Here is a 25035-nt window from a genome sequence, read left to right on the forward strand (position 1 = left end):
CTTAAAAGCGCTTTTACGTTATACGTTATACGTAAAAGCGCTTTTAAGCTGGGCTCTGACAACTTAAGAGAGTGCTAAGAGAGTGGAAACTGGAAGATGATAGCTTATGACAATAATAGCCTTTCTCCACTGGCTAAGAAATGTTATATTTTCAAATTTTAATTTTTGGTAATCTGTTCGACATTTCGCCATGCTTAAATTTTACAATTTGTGGGAATATTATAATTTTAAATTTCTTATTTAAAGTTGCCGCTTGCGTTCGTTAATATATCAGCTGTTAATGGTGATGATACTTTCACATTTTTCACAACATCGATAGAAATATCGATTAATCATCGTAGATAAACACGAAATGTTTGGCGCGAATTTACACACCTTTCAAATATGTGACTTTTGTGTGTCTGTCGGGAAAACGCACAGTGCGCATTTTATTCATTTTGCCAAAAAGCGACATTTTTAGAAATGTGTAAGAAATGTGGTCAGTGGACAGAGGCATAAGTTAAATATCTTTCACCATTAGTAAGCATGACAATACATATTATATAACTATACAAATTTGATTAATATAAATATTATCTTATATTATTGTTGAAATGCTCAACATATTGGCCGCTATCTGTACAATATTTAAACACAATTACAAAACACTTTTTTTGGGGTATGTATATATTTTCTCTTTGTTTCGCATATAATTGTTTGCGAAATATATCTATACCATATACGAAAATAATTAAACGTAATTCGGCTTTTGTGAACACCTATGATTTGAAATAATTACCCAGCCTTGGTAAATATTCGGTTACATTTCGTGGACGTTGTCGGAATGCTAAAAATTATATAGAATGGCATTTTTGAATTGAAAGCTTGTAGCTTATATTAACAATAAAGTAAACAGTGCAATTTAAACTTGTTAAAGTATTATCGTTAAATATCAGTGCCACCCGACTATGTTGCTTGAAATATTTTCCATGTACATATTCATAATTTTGATGCTGCATTCTATAGCTTTACCCAACAGCACTGCTAATAAAATTATTTCTAATAGAAAATTGCTACATTTTCTCTTAAAATTATTTTATTTCTCGCTTTTTCTTCCTCTAAAAGTGTTAGAGCTGGGAAAACATCGATAGTCCTTTTTCAAAATTAACCGATTGTTTTTAAAACACGAAATACGACCATTTTATCGATAGTAGATTCAATGGTTTTCCAGCTCTACAGCAGCTGGCTGGTTAAAAACAAGTGATTCATACGCATAATAAGAAAATCACAAATAGGTAAAACCGAGCAAATCTAAAAAGAAAACTGCCAAATTCTATAAATTAAAATATTTTAATCCCTGGCATCAACACCAACAGCTTCAAACTGGGTAACGACATGTCTACATCTTCAATGGAAAGTAAGTAGTATCAATGACGCCATTTCCCAATCGCAAAACAAAAATAACACACCCTACTCTTCCATAGAACACCTTTTCAATTTAAAGTTTGCTGTAAAAGAGCTGGAACGCAATTCAAAGAAATGCGAGAAAGAAGAAAAGCTAGAAAAGGCAAAGGCAAAAAAAGCTATTCAAAAAGGTAATATGGATGTAGCTCGCATTCATGCCGAGAATGCTATTCGACAAAAGAATCAAGCCGTAAATTACCTTCGCATGAGTGCGCGTGTGGATGCAGTTGCCAGTCGAGTTCAGTCGGCATTGACAACACGCAAAGTCACCGGCTCTATGGCCGGTGTGGTGAAAGCCATGGATGCTGCAATGAAGGGCATGAATCTGGAAAAAATCTCTTCGCTAATGGAAAAATTCGAATCGCAGTTTGAAGATTTGGATGTACAAAGCTCAGTGATGGAAGGCACTATGTCTGATACGGTGACCACATCGGTGCCCCAAGGCGATGTTGACAATCTCTTGCAACAAGTTGCCGATGAAGCTGGTCTCGAACTGAACATGGAGCTACCCAGCGGTGTACAAAGTTCTACCATTGGCGCCTCCACGCAAGTCTCACAGGAACAGGATGAGCTGACACAGCGCCTGGCACGTTTGCGACAAGCTGAATAGATTGTTATGGGTGCGACTCCTTAAACATTTCTTTCAATCCAACGATAATCCCCGGAATTTGTTTTTATTTCTATAAGTATTCCAAAATTTATGTAATTAAATACCAACACAGCCTCCTAAAAACTTGCATACATATATTTAAAAGTTGAATGTATTCTGAATAACTTTATACCGTAGACAATTGTTGAAGTTGTACCGTATGGTGAGCTGTGGTTGCATTGCCATCTGACGTTTGTTTTTTAACGCGCTGTTTTCGGGGCTTGCATGTTGCTTCCGAAGTTGCATCTGTCATTGTCTGTTTACTCTTGGGTTTTGGTCCGCGACGTTTTTGCTCGGGTTTCCCCTTTGGCTGTGGCCCCATCATTGGTATTGAACGCCAATCATCACCATGTTTGTCAAGTTTTTTTTTTAACAACACCAAATCGTGTGTGCGCCGACGTAATATCTTCTTAATTCCATTTACTCTGCAATTGATGGCGCCGCCTTTAGATGTGAATGAGAATATTGCGTTCTCTATGCTTACCTCATTACGCATCGTTCATTTTCCGCTTGTATTTGCTGGCACCTACTGAATATTTTCTCCACGAGCGATTTGTACAGTTCTTGTTTTTTATGAAGCGTCATTTTATCCCAAACATGTTAAAATATATCTATTAAATTGTGGTGATCTGGGAATGGTAGAGTTGCAACTTGCGAGACGTCGATTTTATACATAATCGTGATATATCCGATGATTTTGGGAATGCGATATATATTCGACAGATGATGTTTCCGCCAAAAAACACCAAGCCTTGTGCAAAATCTCATTTTATTTACTTTAAAAATTATTACATCATAAAGTTTTATAAAATACGAAAATGCTAATATTAAACTAAATACGTTTTAAGGCAGAAGCTGTAATTGAGAAATGTAATTGTTGAAAATATTGCAATATTGCAACATTTTTTTCATTATGCTTGTATGTATTGGCAAATAATATACGCGTATGTGAGCTACGGTTAATATTCTATTCTGACTCTCACATTTTTGTACGGCAGCAATCTCTTTTTAAATTAATTTCAGAATAGTTTCATAATTTTCTCAAAATATAAACCTACTTGGTGTTTCGTCCCACACGCTAAAAATATATTTTAAAGGATATTCTAAGCTGAACGTATATGTGTTTCGGAGTTTTGCAACTGTAAAAATTATAAGAAATTAAATAAAATATCGATTCAAATCAGTTAATAAAAATATCGATAAGCATCAGATATCTAGATTACGTTAAATTTTTTTTAAGCATGGTAACTCTGAACGAATTGTAAACCGGCTGCAATTTGAGGAAAATTAGAAAGCAAGAAAAGCATTTTAAGTGTTATATGGCTAATTCAAATGCAAACCAATTGCATCTAATGAGTTCATCGACCGGAACTGCATCTCAAATGTCCACAATGGCACAGGGGCACACTACAGCGTCAGCCATTTTACACAATTTTCGAGAGTTAATCAAGGAACCAAAAGGATTGGACGATGCTGCAAACTACTTGTTCCAGGGGCTACTCGATGATGTGGTAGCCGGTATTTTTATAGAAATTCACCATTTGCGTAAGACCGGCAATCTGACAGCACTTGATGGTGTCGGCGAAGAAAATGCTGAGTCTGCGTACCGAATTTGTGAGATGCCAAATTTGGACATTTTTGGCATATCAACAGCCAAGAAGCCGATGGACTGCACCTGCCCAAATTGTGACAGACTAGTGGCGGCGACCAGATTTGCACCACACTTGGAGAAATGCATGGGCATGGGTCGCATCTCATCTCGCATTGCCAGTCGACGATTGGCAACCAAGGAGGGCTCCAGCGCTAGCTCCACCTCTACTTCAACATATTTACAGTCGGGCAATACAGGCGGTACCGATGACGAAGATGATGTAGACTGGTCATCAGATAAGCGCAAAAAGAAGTCAACACAGAACTCACGCAACAACGGATCCAAAAAGAACAATGGAAAAACATTTTAACGTGATATCGTTGAATTCTATTAAGCCTTTCTTTATTTCCTAATATATGAAATGCACCGTATAAGTAAACTTCTCAATTATTCTTCATTTACATGAGTTGTGTAAACATGAACATAGTCAATAACCAGATTGGGCTGTATCCAGGATTCCCTAACCGCTTGTTCAGTAAAAAGTTCCGTAGCCTTTACTGCTCCATTCATGAATTTCACCTGCTCTGGCATCAAGTAATCATGTGGGAAGTTGAGACCTCCACCTGCAGTCAGGCCCAACACTAAAAAACACTAAAGAGAAGTTATGAATAAATGGAAATTGTTTGTTATTAAAAGAAGAACAACGATACATTCGAAGACGTCAACTGTAGTACACAAATGTCAGTATTAAAATTTATTTATTAGTTAATTTTGTATGCGTATTATGTATACATACATTTTGGGATACGTAGCACCACTAACCATACAACATATGGTTAGTGGAAGTACGTATGTATGTATGTATGACATTTCGGATACGAGAAATAAAGAAATTAGTTTAATTTGGTAAAGGCCCAAAGACTAAACACCCTGTACGATCATAACTTCCAATTATTCATATGTTAAGAGATATGGCTTGGTTAGACAAGATTATGCTTACCTCGTTTAAGTCGAACGTCCGAAGCACATCGGGATGCGTTATTGTCCCGTACTTTAACCCGTCCACCTTAAATATAATTCGGTCCTTGTGCCAAATTAGAGTATAAATGTGAAACTTATCGCCAAATTGCTTATTGTACAAATTTCGCTTAATGGTCATATGCTCCCTGGCTCCATCTTGGGACCAAAGGACAGCACTTCCAAAGAGCACATCTCCACCGATTGGCAGGGAATTTTTATCTTGTAACCTTTTGTTGCCTCGTGCATAAACGATGCGCAAATGATTGACGTAATTATCTTCACTTTGGGTGTTCGCAGGCTGCAGGAGTAGATCTAAAATATAAATTATGACTAAGCCAAATAAACATTATATTGTTAAGATTAAACTCACAGGGAAATAGCCAGTCGCCAATGGGCAGCCTAGCTCTTATTTCCACCCGTCCATATTTAAAAGTAAAAGAGCTATGCAGTTTTGCTGAATGCACAGGAGGTATTGAAACACCTCCCTTTAGTTTTAGTGGTCCACATTGACGCATTAATTTATTAATGTCCCCATTATGTTTGCTTGTGCAACCTTCAGCAATATGAAAATGAGTATCATTCACCCAATTTGCGTATAAATACAGAAGGCCATTATTAAGTTTAGTATTCTTCATGTAAGCTACAAATTCCTGATCGGGTACTGGGTCTAAGACTCGTGAGCGTATTTCATAGGTCCAACCGGAAAGACTCTGATCATCAAAATCGTCCTTAAACACAAGAACTTGGCTGCAGGGTTGCTCTTTAAAATTCACAACCGTCTCGGATTTGATGCAATCGGACCTTTGTGGAATGTCTTGCTTGACTCCTCTCCCAGACTCATCAATGATTAAATCGTATGTTTTCGATATTACTTTATCCGTAGTTTCAAAAATTCCAAAAATGCTTAGCGTATCGTCCTTCCGGAGTTCTTTGTTAATATCTATCTTATAAACAAATGTATTGTTCGCGTTATGGTTATGGACAAATTTATAGTCTGAAGTGCATTCCTCGCCAATGTCAGTTGAAAAGAAAAATGTTTTGAGTTCGGGATCATCTGCGAAAGTGTAAAGCGAGAAATATATATCAAATAACATTTTGGACATCATTTATTTTAGCTTTTATATTCAATACCGTGTACGTTAATCTCGACTTCTTTGCCTTTCACTATCACTTCTATATCGTTTTTTTCAAAGGCGTACATAAGAGCAAAAAAGCAACCCATTAAATACAGTAGACACTTAAATTGCATTTTAAAAATAAAATAGAATATCAAGAGATGTGTCGAGTTATTGTTACTAGTGTTTTTATATATATATATATATTTTTTTTGCGGTTTAAATTGATCAGAAAACAACTCTTTGTAAGCGACGACCGGCAACTGTGACAGAAAGCGTATAATGAAAGCAGAAGTAATATACTTTTATATTTATATACCCACTTTAATGCTACTCCGGGGTATATTCATACTTAACTCAGCGGAGTACACGTCATTCAGTTAAGAGGTAGAGCTCTTAAGACAGAGCCCTTTGTCATTTACCGCTCAGAAGATTGCCCTGTGCACTAACTTAGAAATAGTCAATAAAATTTTAACAAAAGTAATTGATAATACGTTTAAAGCTGATCAGATAGTCAACATAGTCAGGCTTCCGAACGAAAAGTGTTTGGATCAAAATTAGTGTCATGGGCCTTAGCCTTAATGAGTTTCTTTAGGATTGGAACCCGCGAGAAAGTGAAACACGTAATTTGTTTATTAAATTGATCTAAGAAAACAACAATTATTTAATTAATGAAAACATATTCTTTTAAGTTTCAACATTTCTCAATTGAGACGAGTCATTTAAACGCAGCTTAGCTTGAATAAAATAAGCCAACCCGGAATTACTTGCATTTCCAAATTATTCATTTGACCTAGGCAATGCCGGGTAGTGACTTATAGTATACTTTTAAATTAGATGGAAGCAATTGAAATGTGTGTTAGGGCATTTTGTAGTCGCGTCCTTTGGACTAGAACTTCCCTCTTTATCACCGAGTAGTGATGCCAACAGTACATGCAAAAACAATAAGGTGACAGCAATAGACCTCATTCCCTCAGGTTATCGTTTTCCTCCGTAAGAGAGCCGCGTGCCCGTAGCATTACGTTTGTGGATTGAGAGCCGCCTATCTAGTCGACTACGAACAGTTGGACCGTCAAATAGAGTGCTTACCCTATAATTAATATATATATGCATTTAAAATGAATATTAAAATATGTATATTTTTTATTGGATACATTTTTGGCTGCCTAGGCGCTAACGAGAAGGAAAAATCAGATATAAAGGTTAATATAAATGGAAAATATGTTAACGTAACGCTTGGTATGTGCAAATGTTGTCATTGTTATAAATAATGTTAATTATTATAAATAATGATTGTTTTAAATATTTCGTTCATAAAGAATCACCAAATAAACAAATTGAATATTTACAGATGATCCAGAGGTTAAATCAATGTTCTTTTCAACAGAAATCAGCGATGAATGCACTTCAGACTATATATATGTTCATAGCGCCAATAACAGCAACACATTTAGTATAAGGCTTGAGAAGGAACCAAAAATAAACGATATCATACGAATTTTCAGTGTCATTGAAACCAAAGATCAAGTTATATCAAAAACGTATGATTTAAGGATTAATGCTGATGGCCATGGCACCAATGAGCAGAAATGCATACGAGAAGAGTCCGACTCAAATTCGAATAGGGGCTGTAGCGGCCGCCTTATTTTTGAGGAAAACTTCAAGGACAACAAATTGACGCATTGGACTCATGCAGTGTGCTCCCGAGTGCATACATATCATAAAGAGTTTGCAGCCTTTTTGAAAAGTGATAATAACTGCTATATAGAAGATGAAAAATTGCATTTTAATGCCACTTTGACGAACTACAAGCTAGGCGATAAGTTTACACTGCCCAGTTGTACTTATACGCAAGCGGAAAGTAGAAATTTTCTGTGTGGACCGTATACATTCGCAATAAGTCAACCCCTACCACCCATGCACTCGGCTATACTATATAATAGGAATTTGCGATTTAATTATGGTCGGATTGAGATACGTGCTAAAATGCCCATTGGCGATTGGCTCTTCCCCTGTAAGTACAAACAAAGTAATTTTATAAAGTAGTATAACTAATATTAGATATAAAGTTAGAATCAAACATGCCCACCGCAGGACTAAAATAATGTTTATAACTTTTCGCCCCTTAACTGCAATTGGGTTACTTATAATTATAATAGCCAAACATATAGAACCTTTATTTTTTTTAGCCTTTTTACAAGTTAATATTACAAAGTGATCAGAGTATTGCACTCTTCTTGCAGACTTCATTTTTAACTCTCTATTTCAACAGATTTAATACTGTACCCCATCAATAGGGATTTTGAATCGATTAATGTGTTTGAACCTCACATCCGCATGGCATATGTGCGAGGCAATCCACATCTGCACGATTATGCCCACCAAGATATTGGAGGAAATATGCTTTTTGGCAGCGTCTTCGGTCAGATAGGTGACGATTATCATGAGGCTACGGTGAATATGCCACACAAATCCGGATCACATTATGGGGATCATTTTCACGACTATACATTAATTCGACACAAGGATCGCATTATATTTAAAGTGGACGGAGTTACCTTTGGCACTATAAAAGATAAGAAGACAATCGAAAGCTTGAAGGGAACTGAGGTAAAAAGCCTTTACGAAAAGTTTACAATTAATAATTAATTATTTTACAGTACTATATCGTATTGGGTTTGACTGCTGGAGGGATATTAAACTTTAAAGAAGAATATGTAAATCTGGAAAAGAACTTCCTTGTGACACCTCAGGCTCCATCAATATTTTTAGAAAATATATCTATAGATCCATCAACATGGAAGCATCCCAAGCTGGTCATAGATCATGTGCGTGTTTATACAACACATCCCGATGAAAACTAAAATGCTTTTCCATCTAAATCACAGCAGTTTTCAATGACAATGTACATTTATGAAGAGTTTTTTATTATTGAAAATATACTATACATATTTTTAAAGTATACCTAAACATGTTATGCCGGCTTTAATAGCTTTTGCCATTTTTTATTTATTATTGTTACATATTTATGCATACATATATATGTACATTTCACGTCCATTTAGAATTTACAAACAACTGTGTATGATATCGTTTAATTTTACATAAATTCAATTTATTTCATAGAATTTATTGGTGTAATGGTCAGCCGTCCACTTTACATATATTTGCACTTGGATTATAAAATATAACTCGACTTTATTTTACCCTTTCTCTTGAGCTCTTCCAATACGCAAGGCGTACTTGCCGGAAGCGTGCGAAAGATTATCTCGCGCTTTTATAAATGAGCCAAACAAAAAACAAATTAAAACCAAAAACAAAGTTTTCTTTGGTATGTCGCATTTTGCGAATGACACTGTGCGGCATCACCCGACAAGTGGGTCAATTGGCCAGAGGTCTCACTTCCAAATACTAACTAACACCACCAGAACTACTGGATATATATGTATAGTACGGCGCTGGGCTTAGGGCATCTTCTAGTAGACCACTCCCGACTTACATTTTTATTTTTAAATATTTGAGTGAGTATATAACGTATAATAATTATACATATGTATGTCAGTTCTTATATAATCTTAAATTGCATAAACACGCACATAATCGACGAGCAATTTTGGCTGCTTCCAGGTTGGCAACCATTGCTCCTGGCTCCGCCAAAATTGAAGCTTCGCCTGTGGGTGTTTGTTAATCCAAGGCTTCTCAAAACTCGAAGTGCGCAATTTGTCAACGAAGTCTCCAAAGCCGCCAACTGAGAGGCCCAGCGTGATGTAAAACTAAATTAAATAAAATTAAATTAAATTAATTTGAATTTCGATTTGGAATGTGTTCTGTGAAAAAAGCAAATCAATGGTATTTTACCCTGAACCCAAGGTAAAAGTAACTCAATGTTGTGTAAATGTATGTAACAAGCAGATTTTGACATTTTCGTGCAAATGAAGTGAATGATTTTTAGATTACAAAGTAGATCTACAACCATTAAGCAACGGCTGTGTCTCTTTATAGCTGAGTGCACCCAAATAATATATAGAAATTGCAGTCCTCAATTTTACAAATCTCATCCCTATTCCTGTTGTAGGCAGTACAAATGTCGGAACGGGGTGAATCGGACGGGTGGACATATACTACCACCTGTGAAGATTTTTTCTGATGGAGACTGAGGATTATTATGAAGAGTTCAAGATAATATTAGAATGTAGGCTTTCATAAGCATTCAAGAAATCAAGATTCTGGTTATCCTCCTGCTCTTTACTCTTGCTGTTACTAACCCCATTGGGCTGATAAGATGCATCAAATGCATCGTCTGGCATGTTACATACAATTACAGAAACTCATTATACCATCTTTTGGCGTATTTCAATGGGAACGATAAAATTGCTCCACATGGGCGTTTCTGCTGTTTGTTTTTATATACGTGCCATGCGATCAAAGGGCGCCATGGGTCCTCCCCGACGCCAGCTGGGGTTTAAGTCGGATTCCGCAAAGCCAGTCAACAGTTCACCGTATTCTTGACCATCAATTGAAAACCGCAAGCTTTGACTGCTCCATATCAGGCTATACACATGAAAGTCGTCGCCGAAATGAACACTTCGCCGTTGTTGCACCATGAAATCCTCACGCTGAGACGCCTCCGTCGACAGCACTGCTCCAGCGAAAAGAGTGCGTCCATCGATTAGCTTACCGTGCGGTAGACGTAGCTGATCATTTCCGCGGGCCATGGCCACCCGCAGCTGACCTATCACAAAGTAAACAATTAGGAAATTTATGGTTCAGAAGAAGATAATGTCATGAACGCACCAGATTCATAGCCAGTTTGACCATAAGACTCCATGAGGGGCTCGAGCAGCAATAGCGGTATGAGCCAATCCCCCTTGGGCAGCCTAGCGCGTATGTCGACGCGGCCATACTTAAAGCCAAAGGATTCCTTTGTACTGAGCCGCGGCACCACCACTGGAGGCATAATAAGTGGTCCACTTGTTAGGAGCACACACTCCTTTTGTCTGTTGTGTGTGCCTGTGCAGCGGTCGGACAAGTCTAGATGGGCATTGGTTATGTGCAAGTCAGGTCGGTAGCTAGACCACAGCCTAGGCTCGATGATCAGTTGACCGCCCTGTACGCGCGCCTTTCCATCGTAGAGCACAAACTCAGCATCAGTACTGTCAAGTGGTGCCCGAACATCGTGAAGCCAACGGCTTTCGTTGAGATTCTCAAATTCTTCCTCGAATATTAGTTGACCCTTGCAAAGCGGCTGGCTTGGGGGAGGTGACATCACCGTTTCGCTTTGCTCTGCGCAAGACAAGGACTTTGACGTTGATCCTTTATATACTTCATCATTTTTGACTGTTGTAGTCTCTCGATTCTGATGCTGATAAGGGCTCATCGAGCATTCCGTAGGCAAGTTTTTGCCGGACAGTTGACAAACCGGCTGCGGCAGACTCTTATCGCGATAGATTACATTGCCATGCTGCACATTGGTCCATATATAAAGCGTGTCATGTGCCCTCAACGCTGCTCGCTCAAAATCATGCTGCCAGCGTCCATCCTCTGGCTCGCGTACTTGGGCACTAAACTCACCCTCCTCAAAGTCCGTAAAATTTCGATTACGATTCACATTGAAAGCCACACTTTTTATGCCACGATCATCTTTAAATACAATTCGGCATGTCTGGATGTGAGTTTGTTGGAGCTAACTTTAATTTACCTGGTATGGACACACGAAAACCGTTTGCCAATGGCTCCACTAAGGCTGCGGGCAACTTATAGGAAAAAATGACGACAATCGAACGACAAAGAAAAAATAGCAGCAACAGCTTTTCTGTGTGTAATCTTTTAGCTGCACGCATTATATTCAGCCCGATCTCTCTGACGCTTCGTTGGTAACTGAGGCAAACGTTCCCAGACCGGTTTCAGATTTAATAATTCGTTGTCGATGATGAGTTGCTGCTCTCTAGAACAATTTCTCTCCATTCAACAGCTTTTTGTCGAACAGTTCTCGTAGTGCTGATCCCATTGCAGCATATTTTGCTGGTATTTAAACATGCTTTAGCTTTCGCACTAGGTCATGAAATTACCCAAATTACACCCTCAACTGTCGTCTACAGAATGACCGTGCCATAGAATGACCCATGATACCCATGATACCAAAGATCCGGGTGTAATTAAAACAAATAAAAACTCAGTAGTCGAGAGTGATCGACTACAGAAGCCCTTGTACCGTCAATCGATATAACAGTTTTATTTTTCTTAAGACAACGTTTTTATTCTCTATGTCATCAAATGTAGCCCAATTTGGCAAATAATGCAGTGGAAATTTAATGTTGAGTACCTTCTATGTTTGATGAACATAAGATTTTCGCGATATAGAGCAACTAAAATTGGCTCAGCAGAATAGTTTAAATAGTAAGTGCCGGGGTTGTATATCTTAAGAACTTAATGTTCCTCCAAATGTTCCTATGGAAGCAGCATTAAACATGCATGCAACAGAAAGACGGAAGAGGCAAGTTGTAAGACCAAGTCATGTTACTGAAAGACAAGCTCTCATAAAAAATGTGGTCGGTGATTTATCTTTTTTTACGCTACACATTTAATGATCAAATTAAAATATCTTATCCAAAAATCAAATTATTTTTATTTTTGTAATGGGTAAAGGGGCATAACCAGCATTTACCCATGATAACTATTTTTTGCAGACAGTACATGCAGTATCTCACATCGGCGGAACCAAAATATGCTGCACTACAATAATCGATCCAAAAAGTCTGTTTGCACATATTATTTATCTTAATATTTTAGTTTTCGAGAATTTTTCCATAATATATTAACTTAAAATTCTTACATAATTTCAGGATTATTTTAATCAATTCTCGATGATTTGGTAGTGCAATAAGTAATGATAGTAGCATTCAGCATCCCATCAATTTGCTGAATGACACTTACTTTACAATACAATAAATGATTATGTGGTGAATTCACTGGCGGTTGTGTCTGAATTTTTCTTTGAAAAATATTCCTTCCATTTGTAGGCTATCCTTTTCTATAGGTCGCTCTTTCTGTTTCAGACAGTAAATGTCGGAGCCAACCAGACCGGACCACTGTATTTAATAGACATCATGGGAATGATCGGCCGAAATGAAGGTTCTCCAATGAAAAAAATTAACCATTTTTGTGTGCCAAATTATCTTTACCAAGCTCGACATCTAATGTTTTCAGTATGCTCTTAACATATGAGCAAAATATATTATCATGGGACGACTTATTACATAGCTGCCCTTTTTCCATATCCTTACATATCTTCAAAACCGCATGCCGTAAGTCTAGAAAGTTATTAAATTTTTAGTAAGCCAAATGTAGCCCCTCTTGCTTTTTTTTCAATTTATTCGTTCGCTCCGTTCTCTTGTATTATAAATAATATTACAAGATTTGTTTTACAGGTTTACTAGCTTACGATCGTCAAGGAAAGCTTTACGATTAGTAACTAAAAAGCTTTTTCAGCTGTTAAGCTTACACCAAATGCAATTTGACGAGTTTGCAACAGTTGGGGCGCCAAGTTTCCCAGAACGATACGTATACAAAATATCGTGTAATATTAGCATAATAAATATAAGTGCGTCATGATCTGCCAACTTTTTCTAAGCTTCTCCCTTGCGTGGCTTCTTTTAAAATGCCGACAAAACTTGGCATATGAAATACCTAACGTGGACATGGAAATGTTGAACGAACGCGGTTTTGAGGTTTCCATACCTGGTATGTGGTGCGAATAACTTCAAGGTCAATATTGTGATGATAATGATTATAGATGAGCCAGGCATGCAACGCGTTTTTTATATGCTGCAAGTGGATGGCAGATGTCCGGCTCTAATGGACTACATAACGCAAGCCGCCAATGGGAGCTGGACTAGCAAACAAAATATTGGCCTGCAAAACAACGATAAATTACAAATCTCTGTATTGGTGCAATACAATGATTTAATATATGAGAAGAGCGAGACGCGGGTAATACTCAACACTCGCCTGCTTACCACACAACAAAGCATCTCGCGGATCATCAGCAATCGCACCAACGCGGAAGAGTGCCAGGTAAATCTCAGCTCAGAAAAACCGCTTAAGCATTGCAAGCCAGCTAGCAGCATTGTGAGTAATAGTCAAGGAACCTGTAAGGGCGAGCTGCTCTTTGAGGACAACTTCAGTGGGGCACAGCTGAATCGCAGCGTTTGGATGCATGACATACGTCAGCGCATGTACCATGAGGAAGAGGAGCTGGTGGCATTTGATGACTCGCCGCGCTATTCGTATGTGCGGGAGGGACACCTACATATTGTGCCAAAAGTAGCCAGCGAAGTGACACAGGGCGTCTACCAGCTAGGCGATCGATGTACAGCTGTTGACAGTCCGGAGCTCGAGTGCAGCATTGCCAAGAGTAGCTTCTATAAAATCAAGCCTCCTGTATATTCGGCTCAACTACATACACGCCAGACCTTTAGCTTTAAATATGGCAAAATTGTGGTGCGCGCCAAGCTGCCAAAAGGCGATTGGCTGTTTCCATGTAAGTGGTTTGACTTAAGCAAGGAAGCACAAGGTTTATTACCAATATCAATCCACAGATGTGATGCTGCAACCAGTCTCGACACATGCGGAAACCCATTATGCCAATCAACTTCGTAAGTAACGGAATTCTTCATATAACTAGTTCTTAATGCCTTATTATATATAGTATTAAGAAATGCTCCGGTTTCCACCTTAGGTTTGCATTTTCCGTATTTATCGATAGCCCCCGAATTAATTTTCAAATATTACCGTTTTCACAGAAACTGGAGTACCGCTGATAAAATTGATTTGAAGAATTTTATATAGGCACAGCTTACATTTGCAAACCTCCCATTTGATGATTCCATAAAAAATAAAGCTTCTGCATTAAATAAAACTCTTTTTGGCTTGTTGTAGACATTCATCTACCACAAGTTGAATTTGTCCTCCTATTAGGGCCTAGATTAATTGACTATTTTTGGGACTCTTAAAAAAGTTACAATGATTATAATTTCTAATTTCATTTTAAAATTAGCGCTTGCATTTTCTATCCACTGTATTATATTGACTCTTTCTATATTTTTTATAATGTCTACAAATTAACTATCATTAAAATGAAAATGTTAGAAATTTTGATGAGGCTCAAACATTATTTAACTTATTGTCCATTTCAGTTCGATATTGAAAATTTAAAGATCAGAGCCAACAAATTTCAAGCGTGCAACAGTGTATATTAATAGGTACTTATGTTAAGTATTAGGGGAATACATGGCATACAAAAACGGCTTTTTATATTGCAACTAAAACTGTAATTAATAAATGAAATGCATTCTAAACAATTCCAGGCATTGCTTATGCTCGTGGTAATGCTCACTTGCGCAGCATTAAGCAGGAAGACATATCGGGCAATCGGTTATATGGTGGCATGATCGTTTGGCAAAAACAGGAAGCGGTACAATTGATTAAGGAACGATTGAATGCAAAGCACTATGGTGATGACTTCCACAATTATACAATGATCTGGCAACGGGACAAGCTAACACTTATGGTGGATGATGAGATTTACGGAGAGATCTACGATGGCTTGCCGTTTTTTAATGAGAAGTGTTTCATAATTTTTGGCGTTACAGTGGGCGGATTTCTCAATTTCGATGATAATATTTTAATGAACGATGTAAAGCCATACAAGAATCAACAGCCCCGCGCCGCCCTTTCGTTTTGGCAAAGTCGTGATACCTGGGCTTCTACTTGGGGAAAAAGCAGCGCGATGATTATCGATTATGTGCGTGTTTATGCCGATTAGAAGCCATACATTAAATTAACAATGTTAATTTAACTATCGTTAAATAGTTTATATGAATGTATTTGTGTACATGTGTATTATTGTGGATAACATAACTGTGGACTCGTTAATGTATTTCGGAAACATTAAATTTAAAATTAATGATAAAAAAATGATTTTCCGGAGAAAATAATATATAAAATATATATTCATTTGAGCTCATTTATATTTGTCTTTATGGGTGGATTTTCAAAGGTCGCTGAAACATGTACTTAGTAATCTTTACCTACAGCTTCAAATATATGATTCAGATCGATCGCACAAAATTTGAAACCAATGTGAACTAGTTCCAGTACCTTCTGGTTCCATAAACTAAACCTTAATAAGTTGTAGCGATTATTGCATCCCTGCTTTTTATCGCCAATTCCGTTTATGTCGATGTTTCGTTAAAGAATGTCCGTGCTCTGCTCGTACGGCTGCCCATTAATTTGTTAATACGGTGAATATAATATCTAAGTGTGATTTAAAACGTTTACACTACATAACCATGAATGTTAGGCACAAGAGAAAGCAACAATGTAAACAAAAACCTTTGATTGGTGTATTTGTGTTTGTGTCGTCTGCGTGTACAGCGAAACTAAGGCAGAAGCAAGGGAATTTTTTTATTCGCTTATAACCAACGAGAATAAATGTTTTTCTTGCTTTCAGCGCATAGATTGAAGATACTTACTTAGCTTAAGCCAAAAGTTGATACTTTCACATCAGCAGGACATGGATATACTGGACATCGACGAAGCATTAAAGGATGATTCATACATGTATGTAGTAACATTTCCAATTGCTTTTGCCGTTGGTTCATATGCTAAAAATACCTAAGGCCTGTTTTCTTTGAAATGACAGTTTTCTGGCAGATAAAACGCACGATGATATCTCAAACATTCTTCAACAGTGGAAAACAAATAATCAACAGCAGTCGCAGATGCAGCCGCAACTGCATTCGCAGCCAAACAATGAACAAGGTAGGTACATGCATCATACATGTATGTATGTCAGTCATAGGTCATATAGACACAGGCACATAAATGCCTCTAGAGCTCTATAAAACACATTCGCTAGTGGGTTAAATAGACGGCAACAATGTTGAATGCTTTTCTGGTGAGTGTAGGCGGGCAAGCCGCTTACTGACCCGTACCCTTGGGTATACTTGTTTGTTTTACCCATATTTGGCCAATGTTATTGTAGACAGGAATTAACGCACGTTAATATCTACATTAACTAATAAAACATTTATGCGTGGATTTATTATGGCCATGATTTAAATTGATTATTCGGCCGACAAGAAACAATATAAATATATTGTGCATATTAAACAATTAAACATACAGTTTCGCCAATTCATTCAATAATTTATAATCTGAAACAATGGAAATTGACAAAAATCGGAGTATCCCTAGGCAGCCGTCTATTTAACGGCATATTGAACTATGCTAACTCTCCCACAAAAGTTTATTTTTAGTATAGGTCATGCGCATATATGTTAATTCAATTTTTGATTGGCATTTAAAATTTTCCGTTTTGTAAATTTTTTGCATTATGCGAAAAGTGTGAATGGCATTTGCTAGTTTGATAGCAATTTTTTAAGGCGCGCAGTTAGCCAACACTGTTTAGATGCCAATGTCGTGTAACTGTAAAATTCTGCATATGGCGAAAGAGTGGCATTTTTAGTTAAATATCGCAGTTCTGAAAATGAGTGTTTTCCAAAAGTTAGAGGAAAACGGCCTTAGAAATGGTCGTCGGATCAATATGAAGACTCGAACACCAGTTAATATATTAAAAGCTAGCAACAGAAACCTCGGAAGCAGCAAATTCAAGGAATACGTTGGTGTGTGGATTGGCGATTTAACTCCCGTTCATTTGTGCAACGTGCTAGATAAATACGTGCAAGAGCACGATACAAAACCCAAAATGATAAATGTCACTGGCTGGTTTACAGTGACTATATCCAATTGCATGGACTTACCAGATAGCTCCATTATGCTGGCTTTGAAATACGCCATGATGCCACTCAAAGTGCAGCTGTATAATTTCAAACGCAGCCACGGCGGTGACTGCGGTCAATTCCTTGTAGATACTGTCCTGATGGCCAATCGTTTGAAGCGACTCAGCGGCAAAGTCTCTGTGCTGTTCAGTAGCCAAATTATCAATATAATTGTGGAACAGGGTATGCCTTCAAATATGTTAACGATGTCGCAATTTACGCCCGAACTACTAGTCGCCATACGGACGGCGCTTTTTGCCTGTTATGAAGCTGATAGTGCTACTCTGAATCTGTCTCGATTTCATGCCGTCGCTGAGCTCGAGGGTCACTTTTGTCCACTGCATGTTTTGCCAATGCTGCAGCAAGTGCTGTTTATGATATCCCAACAGTTTCCGCTGTTGCGGATTCTTCAATTACGCGACAATTTTTTGTGTACACTGCGCGCCTTTAATGGGTTTTCACGTGCTAATATGCCTGCGCTTCAAAATTTGGATGTAAGCGCTAATCAAATTCAAGACTTAATGGAGCTTAAAAATTTACGAAACCTGGATTTGCAGACTTTGAAGATTGCAGGCAATCCGCTAGCCAAATACCAACCGTGGCAGCTGAACGCAATGTTGCCACAAGGGGTACACATCTGTGGCTACAGCCAAAAACTACAATCTCAAGAATTGATAAGAGCGCCATCCCCATCAGCACAAGGTGCTTATAGCATTAATTGTGAAGGCTTCACATTTTGCGCTGGGTTCGCCAAAGTCTACTATAACATATTTGATGAGACAAGCCGTCGTCCGGAACTAGACATTTATTATGATGCTAAGGCCCTGTTCTCGTTTTCCGCCCCTACGGAGCTGACGCAGTCATTGCAGTGCAACAGCTCTTATAGACTGTTCAATCGAAATCACCTCCACTTGCGGTCATCATTTGCGCGCTGTGGCAAAATGCGTGTCGGCGGTAAGAATGTGGTCCAAACAATTTGCAAACTTCCTGATATGCAGACAAGCATCGAGGAAGCGCGGCTGGAGGTACACATTTACAACAATAAATTGCGCGCCTTTACATTAACCGGTAGCTGCAGTGAGCTGACAACCAACAACGACTGGCAAAGGCGTATATATTCGCGAAGTTTTGTAATGCGCCCGGATGTGCCGCCAAGATGGGTTATTACTAACGATATGCTGAACATCACATTGGGTGCCAAGCAAGAAGTCAGGTGCAAGCGGATCTTGGTACCTCCTCAGGCCATGGAAGCTCCATTAGCCAGCCAACATAGGCAAGGACTTGACAAGTCCTGCAACATTGATGACCAATTAGAAGAAATTAGTAATGGCATGCCAAAACTGGCTATCGAGCCCAAAAAATCATTTAAACCTAAAGCTGTGCTGCCAAGTTTTGAAGAGATGCCGCAATTAGTGACGCAAGCTTCCGTTGATGAGAACATTAAGCTAGAGCGGGAAGTCGATGATACGCTCTTGTGCTCCGAGGATGAAATGTTGCTGGTGATCAGTGACGATGTGCTTTAAATCTTTTATACAAATGCATAGTTGTTAAAAAAATTACTACACTCACATACACACCCAGCACAACCATTTTTTTTTCTTATGAATAAGTCATTTAAAACTAATATATATGTATATATATTATATGTCAAGCATACAAACTTAATTCGAAGACGTTTACGAGACCCAAACGCAGATCACAGGCGGCGGCAAATCTGGAGACACAATTCGTAAGTCCAACATCATTTCAATATATATTATTAGAAAAAAGAATTATCTTCGGAGTACCGAAGGGGAGATATTAACTATAGACGAGCCATATCAGATAAGTGTAAAGAGCATTAATTAGTCTCACTTTAAAATCTGTCTTTTGTTTTACTTAACTGATCTTTAATGTAGAAGCAATAATATGCTAAAGATTGTAATTTATAAATATATCAAAAGTTAGAGAATATTGAGTTTCGTAGTTGCAGATATTCGATTGAAAGTCAGTTGCATAATTAAATTTTTTGATTTTATTATTTGTTGCATAATCAGTAATTTATATTAGTTTGATTTATGGACACAAGATATTAATGAAAATTACCAAAGAGTTTGAAAGCATAGAAAATTCTGAAATGGAAAGACATAGCTGTAATCGGCATCTAATTTTCAGATGATTCGATTGGAGGTCAGCTGCAGACGGAATGTTTCTGAGATTAAGAATTCTGGCTTCTAAGATATTCTATGCTTGCCATAATCTGCTGCTAGGCAGTGACCTGTGCGTTTCTAGTCTGCAGAGCAATCCAGTAGATATTTTGAATGTGTCCGCTCATTCTGCTCTTTCTTATCTTGTACTTGAATCACAGGAACTGGAACGTCACAGGAACGTCCATCTTGTATAAACTTAATTAGACTATTTAATTGCTCTCGGATTGAAAATGCTTGAAAATCATTTCGTCTGCTGGGAGCAAGAATATGAAATGTCCGTCTTAAGCAGACATAACTGATGTTATTGCAGTGGACTTTAGTCCACGATACGCTCTCATGGCATCATCTGGGTTATCTATGGGAATTTTATATAAATAACTATTCTATCTTTTGAGATGACGTTATATCAGGACGGTTTGATGACATTATCAAACGTGGCAATCAGATTTTCGTTTTCTTTGTCTGATATACTGGATAACATCCTTAATGATGCTTTAGCGTGAACTGAAATTACAGATTTTCCAACTCTGAATCAAAATTAATTTATTATCAATTTATATTTTTCGTTGATATTAATACAATGAATAATATATTTAATCAATAGTTCTATTAAGAATGAAAAAATCTCATAACAGATTTTCATTATTTTTATTTCCAAGCTTACTCGGTCTTTACTTCTTTCTGCTGATAGCAAAACGCGGAAATTTATCTTTCTATAGCTGGTGTCACAAAATTTGTCATCCAAACTTTTGAAAACTTGCTTTTTACTCTGAGTCACCATCCTTATAATGAAAACAGTGTTTTTCGCAAATTTATTTGTTAAAAAAGGTCTTTGATAAAGAGGCGGAGAAGGCTATATCGACTAAGCTTTAGAATGCATGTCTGGTTGGAGATTCTATCCCCAATGTGTTACGAATTTCGTTAGTTCTGTTAGAGTATACAAAGTGGCATATGAATCGAAACGTTTTCTTTATTTATCTTTATTTTTTTGCAGACGCATGTGTCCCAAACACAAAATAATACATCGCCCACGACAAATTCAGGATCGCTGATGCTTAGTCTAGAAATTGGAGGACTTGTAACCAACATGCATAAATCCTTTCTGCAGGACACTTCTCCACCATCGTCTATCTGTACATCTATAAGCAACGGATGCATGAATAGTTCACTTATCAGCTCCGCTGATTTTACAAATCTTAACTTTCTGCAATCGATTAACAGTCTGGAACCAACGGAGTCGGATCCAGCAGATCATAATCTGACAACGACGGCAACGCTGATCAATGAGGGGGGCTACACGCTGAGCGACATGATAAGGGACCGCAAAGTTCTTGAATCACTGAGCATGTCTGGTGATGGCACGTTAATTAAGGATTCACATATTGGCCAGATCGATGACATATCATTGACGACGCTAAGCAAAACTGCTTCCGGTTGCAGCACAATGGATAACAGCACAGACAGTGTGTCCATGCCAAATGAAATCCAGGTGCAAGCACAAGCACATGCACATGCCCAGCCGCAGTTGTGCACAACTATGGTGTTGAGTGAGGAGATGATTGGCGATACCACATTCAGTCTGGTAGACAGCTTAACATCGCGTACAACCACAGAATCGATGTGTGAGGGGGAGACAACTTCCACGTTTAAACGACCAACGGCCATAAACACTGCAGTGTTAAATGAAACACAGCTCCTTGCAGGGCGACAGATTAACAGCACCTTCACTGAAAACTGTCATACGCCCGAGGCAGCCCGCTGTGATACACCTGAGAATCTTGAAAACAAATTGCCATCTGTCCAAATGCAATCCACACCCCTGACCACAGCAAGTGGTCGTTCTCAATACAAAAGCAACAATAATAATAATAGCAATAAGCCGCTAAGCTATACGCCTACACTGAAAGGTCGTGACGAAGTAATAAACATATCTCCGATTGTGGATAGCACTACGCCTTACAAAAGCCGACAACAGCTCAACCACACCTATGAACCACCAACAGCAATATTAAAGGATCTTCAGCTTGAGGTGGCGCCTGACAGTTTTGACAGCCAACAGTTTGTGGCAAATACAATGCAGTTGCTCGAGCAAATCGAACAGCCTACCTTAGATGCAACCTACAAAAAGTCGGAAGAGCATAGGCAAATGCAGTGTGTCATGGATCTGGCCGAGGCTGAGGTGGAGCTGCTCGCTCAACAGGGTGATGAAGAGCAATTTGAGCATATGCTGGCCGAGCTTGGAAAAGTAAATGCTCTTAATGCAGAGCAGCTGAAAATGCAAAAATCACTGGACAGTATAAAGCGTCGTTTTCATAAAGATGAGGAGCCTTACATTCAGCCTGACCAGCAGCAGCAGATAGTGGATCTACAGCATGTTACGCCCCCATCGTCGCAGTCACAATTAACAAGCAGTCATAGTCAATCTTCCAGCAGCAGTGAGCGACTGCTCAGCCGACGTAGTCGCCTCTATGACGATGTCAATTTGACCGCAATGCATAACAGCGATACCAGCAATGCCAGTTGCAATTCTACTTCGTTCATTGTTCATCGACGAGAAGAGGAGCCAACCAAAAAAACCGAGGTCTACACCCCACTTCATGAGACGGACAAGCAGGAAGCGGACATGGAAGTGGAAAAACAGGAGGCTGTAGACTCCAAGTCTTCCAGCTACAAGGTCACAGGGCGACGTAATAGAGATCGAGAACGGTTCAAAACTATCAAAATAACTAAAGAAATGCGTGCACGCGACGAGGAGCTGGGAAACATTGTTGTGCCTTGTATTGATGATGAAGAGCCGCAGAATGAACCATTGGATACAGTAAAATCTGAGGATCGACAGGAGTCATTTCATAGACGTCTTTCACGACTCGATCAGACATCTCTCAGCAACATAAACGATGTGGACAACAATACCGTCTCCGGCAGTAATTACTTGACTTACAAGAAGCCAAAGGAGAAATCGTTGCTGATGCATCAACAGCAGCATCAGCAGCCCCAACCAGCATTAGCCGAATCGGGCCAGAATGCACGGCCACAGCCGCGCTCGCTATCTCGACCGCGGTACATCAGCGGCTTGCAAAAGCTCAGTACTGTGAGCAAAGCAACTTCCGCTGGCGCTGGTCTAAACGCAACAACATTAGCAAACTCAAATGCAACAACGACAGAATCTGTGCCAAAAGCTAGTGACTTTGAAGGGCTAAAAAGTCCAATGGGCATTAAGTCGAAATCATTTCACAATTTGTCCTCAAACATTAGCGGGCTTGTGAGTGCTGGCGGTACTGTAGATGCGTTGGCGCCTCGACCTAGTTTGGGTGGCGCCTTGAGACGACCCAGCGTCCAAGTAAGCAAGCTGACAAATCTGTTTCGAGCAACCCAACAGCACGAGGTATGTAAAATAAGAAAGTATAAATTTTAAAAGAAATGAACATAGAAATCATTTAGCAGGATGGAGGTTCCGTATTTAAAGTGCCCAAGTTAGTCAGCGGATTACGTGCACCGACGAATGCGGCTGTTAAGCGAACTGTGGGCAATGGACTCGCCCGACCTTCGTCCGGATATTATAGTCTGAGCGTGAAAGCAGCTGGGGAATCTGAAACACCCGAGGTGATTTGTCAATTTAAATCAACATGTCTCTAAATATTAATATATTATTGGTTACAGAGCCTGTCTTCTGCATCGTCGCGTGGCAGCCTGTATGGCAAGGACACAAAACCAAACGACCCTTTTGATACACAGGCGCTTAGCTTGAAGCTCACACAGGTGACAACCGGTGCAACGGGCATACCTAAGCCATCGGGTCTGCGGCAACCGACACAAATGAAACGCAGTGGATTGCCGCGACCATCAAGCATACTAAGGCGTTGACCCACATGAAAACTACAACGACCACTCAACCAGAAGACTAATATAGAAGATATGACCAGAGAAAACAGAAAAGTGCTTCGTTTATCCAATTTTGTTTTCTTTACTCGCTTTGTTATGTGCGTTACTTATTTCAAACTCCCTCTCTATAAAGAATTTGTTGCCGTACTGTCCATTCGATTTAGCATTTATTTAATGCATTCATTAGTTGAAAGCAACCTCGACTTATGTAAACGCGCCAATATCGAATAAAAAACACACACTATGCCTTAACGAAAAACGGAGATAACTCCATGTGAATCGTATAGTAATGAAACGAAAACTATTGCTGTATATTTTTGTAAAACACGCAAAAATAATTATATTAACGTTAATTGTTGTAGTTGAGCGCTGCAAATAAGGAGATCGAATAATAAAATTATCTATATGTATAAATAATCCTATCATTAATTGAACCGTATGATTATATCCCTATTCCTGCTCAGTGGCTAGACCACAAAAACAAACAACAAAAATGTAGCATCTACATGATAAGTCTATTAACTATAATAAAACCTGTTACCAGTCTAAATACACTTATAAAATTTACATTACGTAATCAGCATATATGAAGGGATCAAATATCCGACCATTTAATTTGTTTTTGGATCGATCGTATAGGTAACAAAACAATCTTTCGATTGCTGGTAACCGCTAGCAATATGCTCGCAGGCATCTAAAAGATACTCTGATACATATAAGTGTTGTAAGACATTAAATTTTCGAACGATCGTTACAAGGCTCTAGATATCTTATAAAAATGGTGATATGAAAATAAAATGATTTGAATCTTACCAACTCCGGCATATGCAAGCATTAAAACTAGAAGCTGAACTTAAGGACTGGTTTGCGCTGGATATATCGACATAGCATATATACAAAGATTGTTTAAGGATAATATATTTTTTTTGTTTTCACTTATAGCTTTGCCTTCCGAATATACACCATTTATCAATGTTGCGGGTACTTAGAAATCCTTTTTGAGAGAGCTTGAGTGAAGTTTTAGGTGAGTCAGAAATTATGCGTAGAATTATGCTCCGATGGGAAAATTGTAAGTGGCGTGATTTTTAGGGTGAATTGCTTATGTCTAACAAAACGGGACAGTTTAATCCTAACCAATGCCGATACCCTTATACTTGATATACACTTCATAAAGTCATGTCCATCCTATTCCCGAGTGATGACGGGCGTAGAAAAGAAAACTTTTTGAAAAATGTTCCGTCTTAGGTGGAACTGAAAAAGCCGCTAGGTCAGCACCGCGTGCTGCGGCAACACACTGCGATTCAGT

The 25035-nt window shown here is 38.5% G+C and overlaps 9 protein-coding genes across 12 annotated transcripts; 6 read left to right on the forward strand and 3 right to left on the reverse strand.

The window, feature by feature from the left end:
• The first annotated feature begins 1175 nt into the window (after nt 1-1175).
• Chmp1 (charged multivesicular body protein 1) lies at nt 1176-2207 on the forward strand. 2 transcript variants are annotated; one of them, XM_015176095.3, is made up of 3 exons: nt 1176-1274; nt 1356-1396; nt 1464-2207. In XM_015176095.3, the coding sequence occupies exons 2-3, from the start codon at nt 1375-1377 to the stop codon at nt 2051-2053; spliced, it is 612 nt and encodes a 203-aa protein (XP_015031581.1). In that variant the 5' UTR covers nt 1176-1274; nt 1356-1374; the 3' UTR covers nt 2054-2207. The 2 variants fall into 2 exon arrangements, with proteins under 2 accessions (XP_015031581.1, XP_002048669.1); XM_002048633.4 differs by having other exon boundaries at nt 1210-1396.
• LOC6624214 (uncharacterized) lies at nt 2171-2744 on the reverse strand. The gene is made up of 2 exons (XM_002048634.4): nt 2577-2744; nt 2171-2517 (listed from the first exon to the last, which is right to left on the reverse strand). Exons 1-2 carry the CDS (start codon nt 2675-2677, stop codon nt 2220-2222), a joined length of 399 nt encoding a protein of 132 aa, XP_002048670.1. The 5' UTR covers nt 2678-2744; the 3' UTR covers nt 2171-2219.
• A 579-nt stretch (nt 2745-3323) lies between these two features.
• Sgf11 (SAGA associated factor 11kDa) lies at nt 3324-4122 on the forward strand. Its single transcript, XM_002048635.4, has one exon. The coding sequence runs from the start codon at nt 3412-3414 to the stop codon at nt 4051-4053; it is 642 nt and encodes a 213-aa protein (XP_002048671.2). The 5' UTR covers nt 3324-3411; the 3' UTR covers nt 4054-4122.
• Nucleotides 4061-6071, reverse strand: LOC6622232 (gram-negative bacteria-binding protein 2-like). Its single transcript, XM_032434034.2, has 4 exons — nt 5835-6071; nt 5074-5757; nt 4684-5015; nt 4061-4334 (listed from the first exon to the last, which is right to left on the reverse strand). The coding sequence occupies exons 1-4, from the start codon at nt 5950-5952 to the stop codon at nt 4131-4133; spliced, it is 1338 nt and encodes a 445-aa protein (XP_032289925.1). The 5' UTR covers nt 5953-6071; the 3' UTR covers nt 4061-4130.
• Nucleotides 6072-6988: 917 nt separating this feature from the next.
• LOC6624326 (gram-negative bacteria-binding protein 2) lies at nt 6989-8780 on the forward strand. The gene is made up of 4 exons (XM_032434035.2): nt 6989-7057; nt 7170-7832; nt 8091-8428; nt 8479-8780. Exons 2-4 carry the CDS (start codon nt 7190-7192, stop codon nt 8680-8682), a joined length of 1185 nt encoding a protein of 394 aa, XP_032289926.2. The 5' UTR covers nt 6989-7057; nt 7170-7189; the 3' UTR covers nt 8683-8780.
• Nucleotides 8781-9249: 469 nt separating this feature from the next.
• Nucleotides 9250-11703, reverse strand: GNBP1 (Gram-negative bacteria binding protein 1). Its single transcript, XM_032434033.2, has 4 exons — nt 11517-11703; nt 10613-11458; nt 10234-10550; nt 9250-9591 (listed from the first exon to the last, which is right to left on the reverse strand). The coding sequence occupies exons 1-4, from the start codon at nt 11656-11658 to the stop codon at nt 9394-9396; spliced, it is 1503 nt and encodes a 500-aa protein (XP_032289924.1). The 5' UTR covers nt 11659-11703; the 3' UTR covers nt 9250-9393.
• A 1637-nt stretch (nt 11704-13340) lies between these two features.
• GNBP2 (Gram-negative bacteria binding protein 2) lies at nt 13341-15842 on the forward strand. Its single transcript, XM_002048638.4, has 4 exons — nt 13341-13558; nt 13611-14357; nt 14416-14472; nt 15184-15842. Exons 1-4 carry the CDS (start codon nt 13426-13428, stop codon nt 15639-15641), a joined length of 1395 nt encoding a protein of 464 aa, XP_002048674.2. The 5' UTR covers nt 13341-13425; the 3' UTR covers nt 15642-15842.
• A 123-nt stretch (nt 15843-15965) lies between these two features.
• Nucleotides 15966-24279, forward strand: ssp2 (short spindle 2). Of its 3 annotated transcripts, none has more exons than XM_015176096.3 (7): nt 15966-16119; nt 16329-16438; nt 16521-16639; nt 19311-19387; nt 20842-23232; nt 23289-23450; nt 23508-24279. In XM_015176096.3, exons 2-7 carry the CDS (start codon nt 16392-16394, stop codon nt 23709-23711), a joined length of 3000 nt encoding a protein of 999 aa, XP_015031582.1. In that variant the 5' UTR covers nt 15966-16119; nt 16329-16391; the 3' UTR covers nt 23712-24279. The 3 variants fall into 3 exon arrangements, with proteins under 3 accessions (XP_015031582.1, XP_002048675.1, XP_015031583.1); XM_002048639.4 differs by having other exon boundaries at nt 23292-23450; XM_015176097.3 differs by having other exon boundaries at nt 16049-16198.
• Nucleotides 16658-19304, forward strand: Nxf3 (Nuclear export factor 3). The gene has a single exon (XM_015176316.3). The coding sequence runs from the start codon at nt 17367-17369 to the stop codon at nt 19179-19181; it is 1815 nt and encodes a 604-aa protein (XP_015031802.1). The 5' UTR covers nt 16658-17366; the 3' UTR covers nt 19182-19304.
• Nucleotides 24280-25035: the final 756 nt, after the last annotated feature.

The sequence above is a fragment of the Drosophila virilis genome, chromosome 3 (assembly GCF_030788295.1).
Source record: "Drosophila virilis strain 15010-1051.87 chromosome 3, Dvir_AGI_RSII-ME, whole genome shotgun sequence".
In the NCBI taxonomy this organism is placed as follows: Eukaryota; Metazoa; Arthropoda; class Insecta; order Diptera; family Drosophilidae; genus Drosophila; species Drosophila virilis.

What these genes read in the sequence shown, in the direction of transcription:
- Chmp1 (XM_015176095.3), top strand. Translation starts at nt 1,375, where the DNA reads ATGTCTACATCTTCAATGGAAA. An exon ending in GTCTACATCTTCAATGGAAA is followed by an intron (nt 1,397 to 1,463) that starts GTAAGTAGTATC and finishes ACTCTTCCATAG; the next exon opens with AACACCTTTTCAATTTAAAG.
- LOC6624214 (XM_002048634.4), bottom strand. Translation starts at nt 2,677, where the DNA reads ATGACGCTTCATAAAAAACAAGAACTGTACAAATCGCTCGTGGAGAAA. An exon ending in AATGAACGATGCGTAATGAG is followed by an intron (nt 2,518 to 2,576) that starts GTAAGCATAGAG and finishes CATCAATTGCAG; the next exon opens with AGTAAATGGAATTAAGAAGA.
- Sgf11 (XM_002048635.4), top strand. Translation starts at nt 3,412, where the DNA reads ATGGCTAATTCAAATGCAAACCAATTGCATCTAATGAGTTCATCGACC.
- LOC6622232 (XM_032434034.2), bottom strand. Translation starts at nt 5,952, where the DNA reads ATGCAATTTAAGTGTCTACTGTATTTAATGGGTTGCTTTTTTGCTCTT. An exon ending in AGTCGAGATTAACGTACACG is followed by an intron (nt 5,758 to 5,834) that starts GTATTGAATATA and finishes ACACTTTCGCAG; the next exon opens with ATGATCCCGAACTCAAAACA. An exon ending in TGGCGACTGGCTATTTCCCT is followed by an intron (nt 5,016 to 5,073) that starts GTGAGTTTAATC and finishes TTTATATTTTAG; the next exon opens with ATCTACTCCTGCAGCCTGCG.
- LOC6624326 (XM_032434035.2), top strand. Translation starts at nt 7,190, where the DNA reads ATGTTCTTTTCAACAGAAATCAGCGATGAATGCACTTCAGACTATATA. An exon ending in TGGCGATTGGCTCTTCCCCT is followed by an intron (nt 7,833 to 8,090) that starts GTAAGTACAAAC and finishes CTATTTCAACAG; the next exon opens with ATTTAATACTGTACCCCATC. An exon ending in AAAGCTTGAAGGGAACTGAG is followed by an intron (nt 8,429 to 8,478) that starts GTAAAAAGCCTT and finishes ATTATTTTACAG; the next exon opens with TACTATATCGTATTGGGTTT.
- GNBP1 (XM_032434033.2), bottom strand. Translation starts at nt 11,658, where the DNA reads ATGCGTGCAGCTAAAAGATTACACACAGAAAAGCTGTTGCTGCTATTT. An exon ending in TTTTCGTGTGTCCATACCAG is followed by an intron (nt 11,459 to 11,516) that starts GTAAATTAAAGT and finishes TTGTATTTAAAG; the next exon opens with ATGATCGTGGCATAAAAAGT. An exon ending in TGGCGCCCTTTGATCGCATG is followed by an intron (nt 9,592 to 10,233) that starts GCACGTATATAA and finishes TATTTAATTTAG; the next exon opens with TTTTACATCACGCTGGGCCT.
- GNBP2 (XM_002048638.4), top strand. Translation starts at nt 13,426, where the DNA reads ATGATCTGCCAACTTTTTCTAAGCTTCTCCCTTGCGTGGCTTCTTTTA. An exon ending in TTTTGAGGTTTCCATACCTG is followed by an intron (nt 13,559 to 13,610) that starts GTATGTGGTGCG and finishes TAATGATTATAG; the next exon opens with ATGAGCCAGGCATGCAACGC. An exon ending in AGGCGATTGGCTGTTTCCAT is followed by an intron (nt 14,358 to 14,415) that starts GTAAGTGGTTTG and finishes ATCAATCCACAG; the next exon opens with ATGTGATGCTGCAACCAGTC.
- ssp2 (XM_015176096.3), top strand. Translation starts at nt 16,392, where the DNA reads ATGGATATACTGGACATCGACGAAGCATTAAAGGATGATTCATACAT. An exon ending in TTAAAGGATGATTCATACAT is followed by an intron (nt 16,439 to 16,520) that starts GTATGTAGTAAC and finishes TTGAAATGACAG; the next exon opens with TTTTCTGGCAGATAAAACGC. An exon ending in GCAGCCAAACAATGAACAAG is followed by an intron (nt 16,640 to 19,310) that starts GTAGGTACATGC and finishes TTATATGTCAAG; the next exon opens with CATACAAACTTAATTCGAAG.
- Nxf3 (XM_015176316.3), top strand. Translation starts at nt 17,367, where the DNA reads ATGAGTGTTTTCCAAAAGTTAGAGGAAAACGGCCTTAGAAATGGTCGT.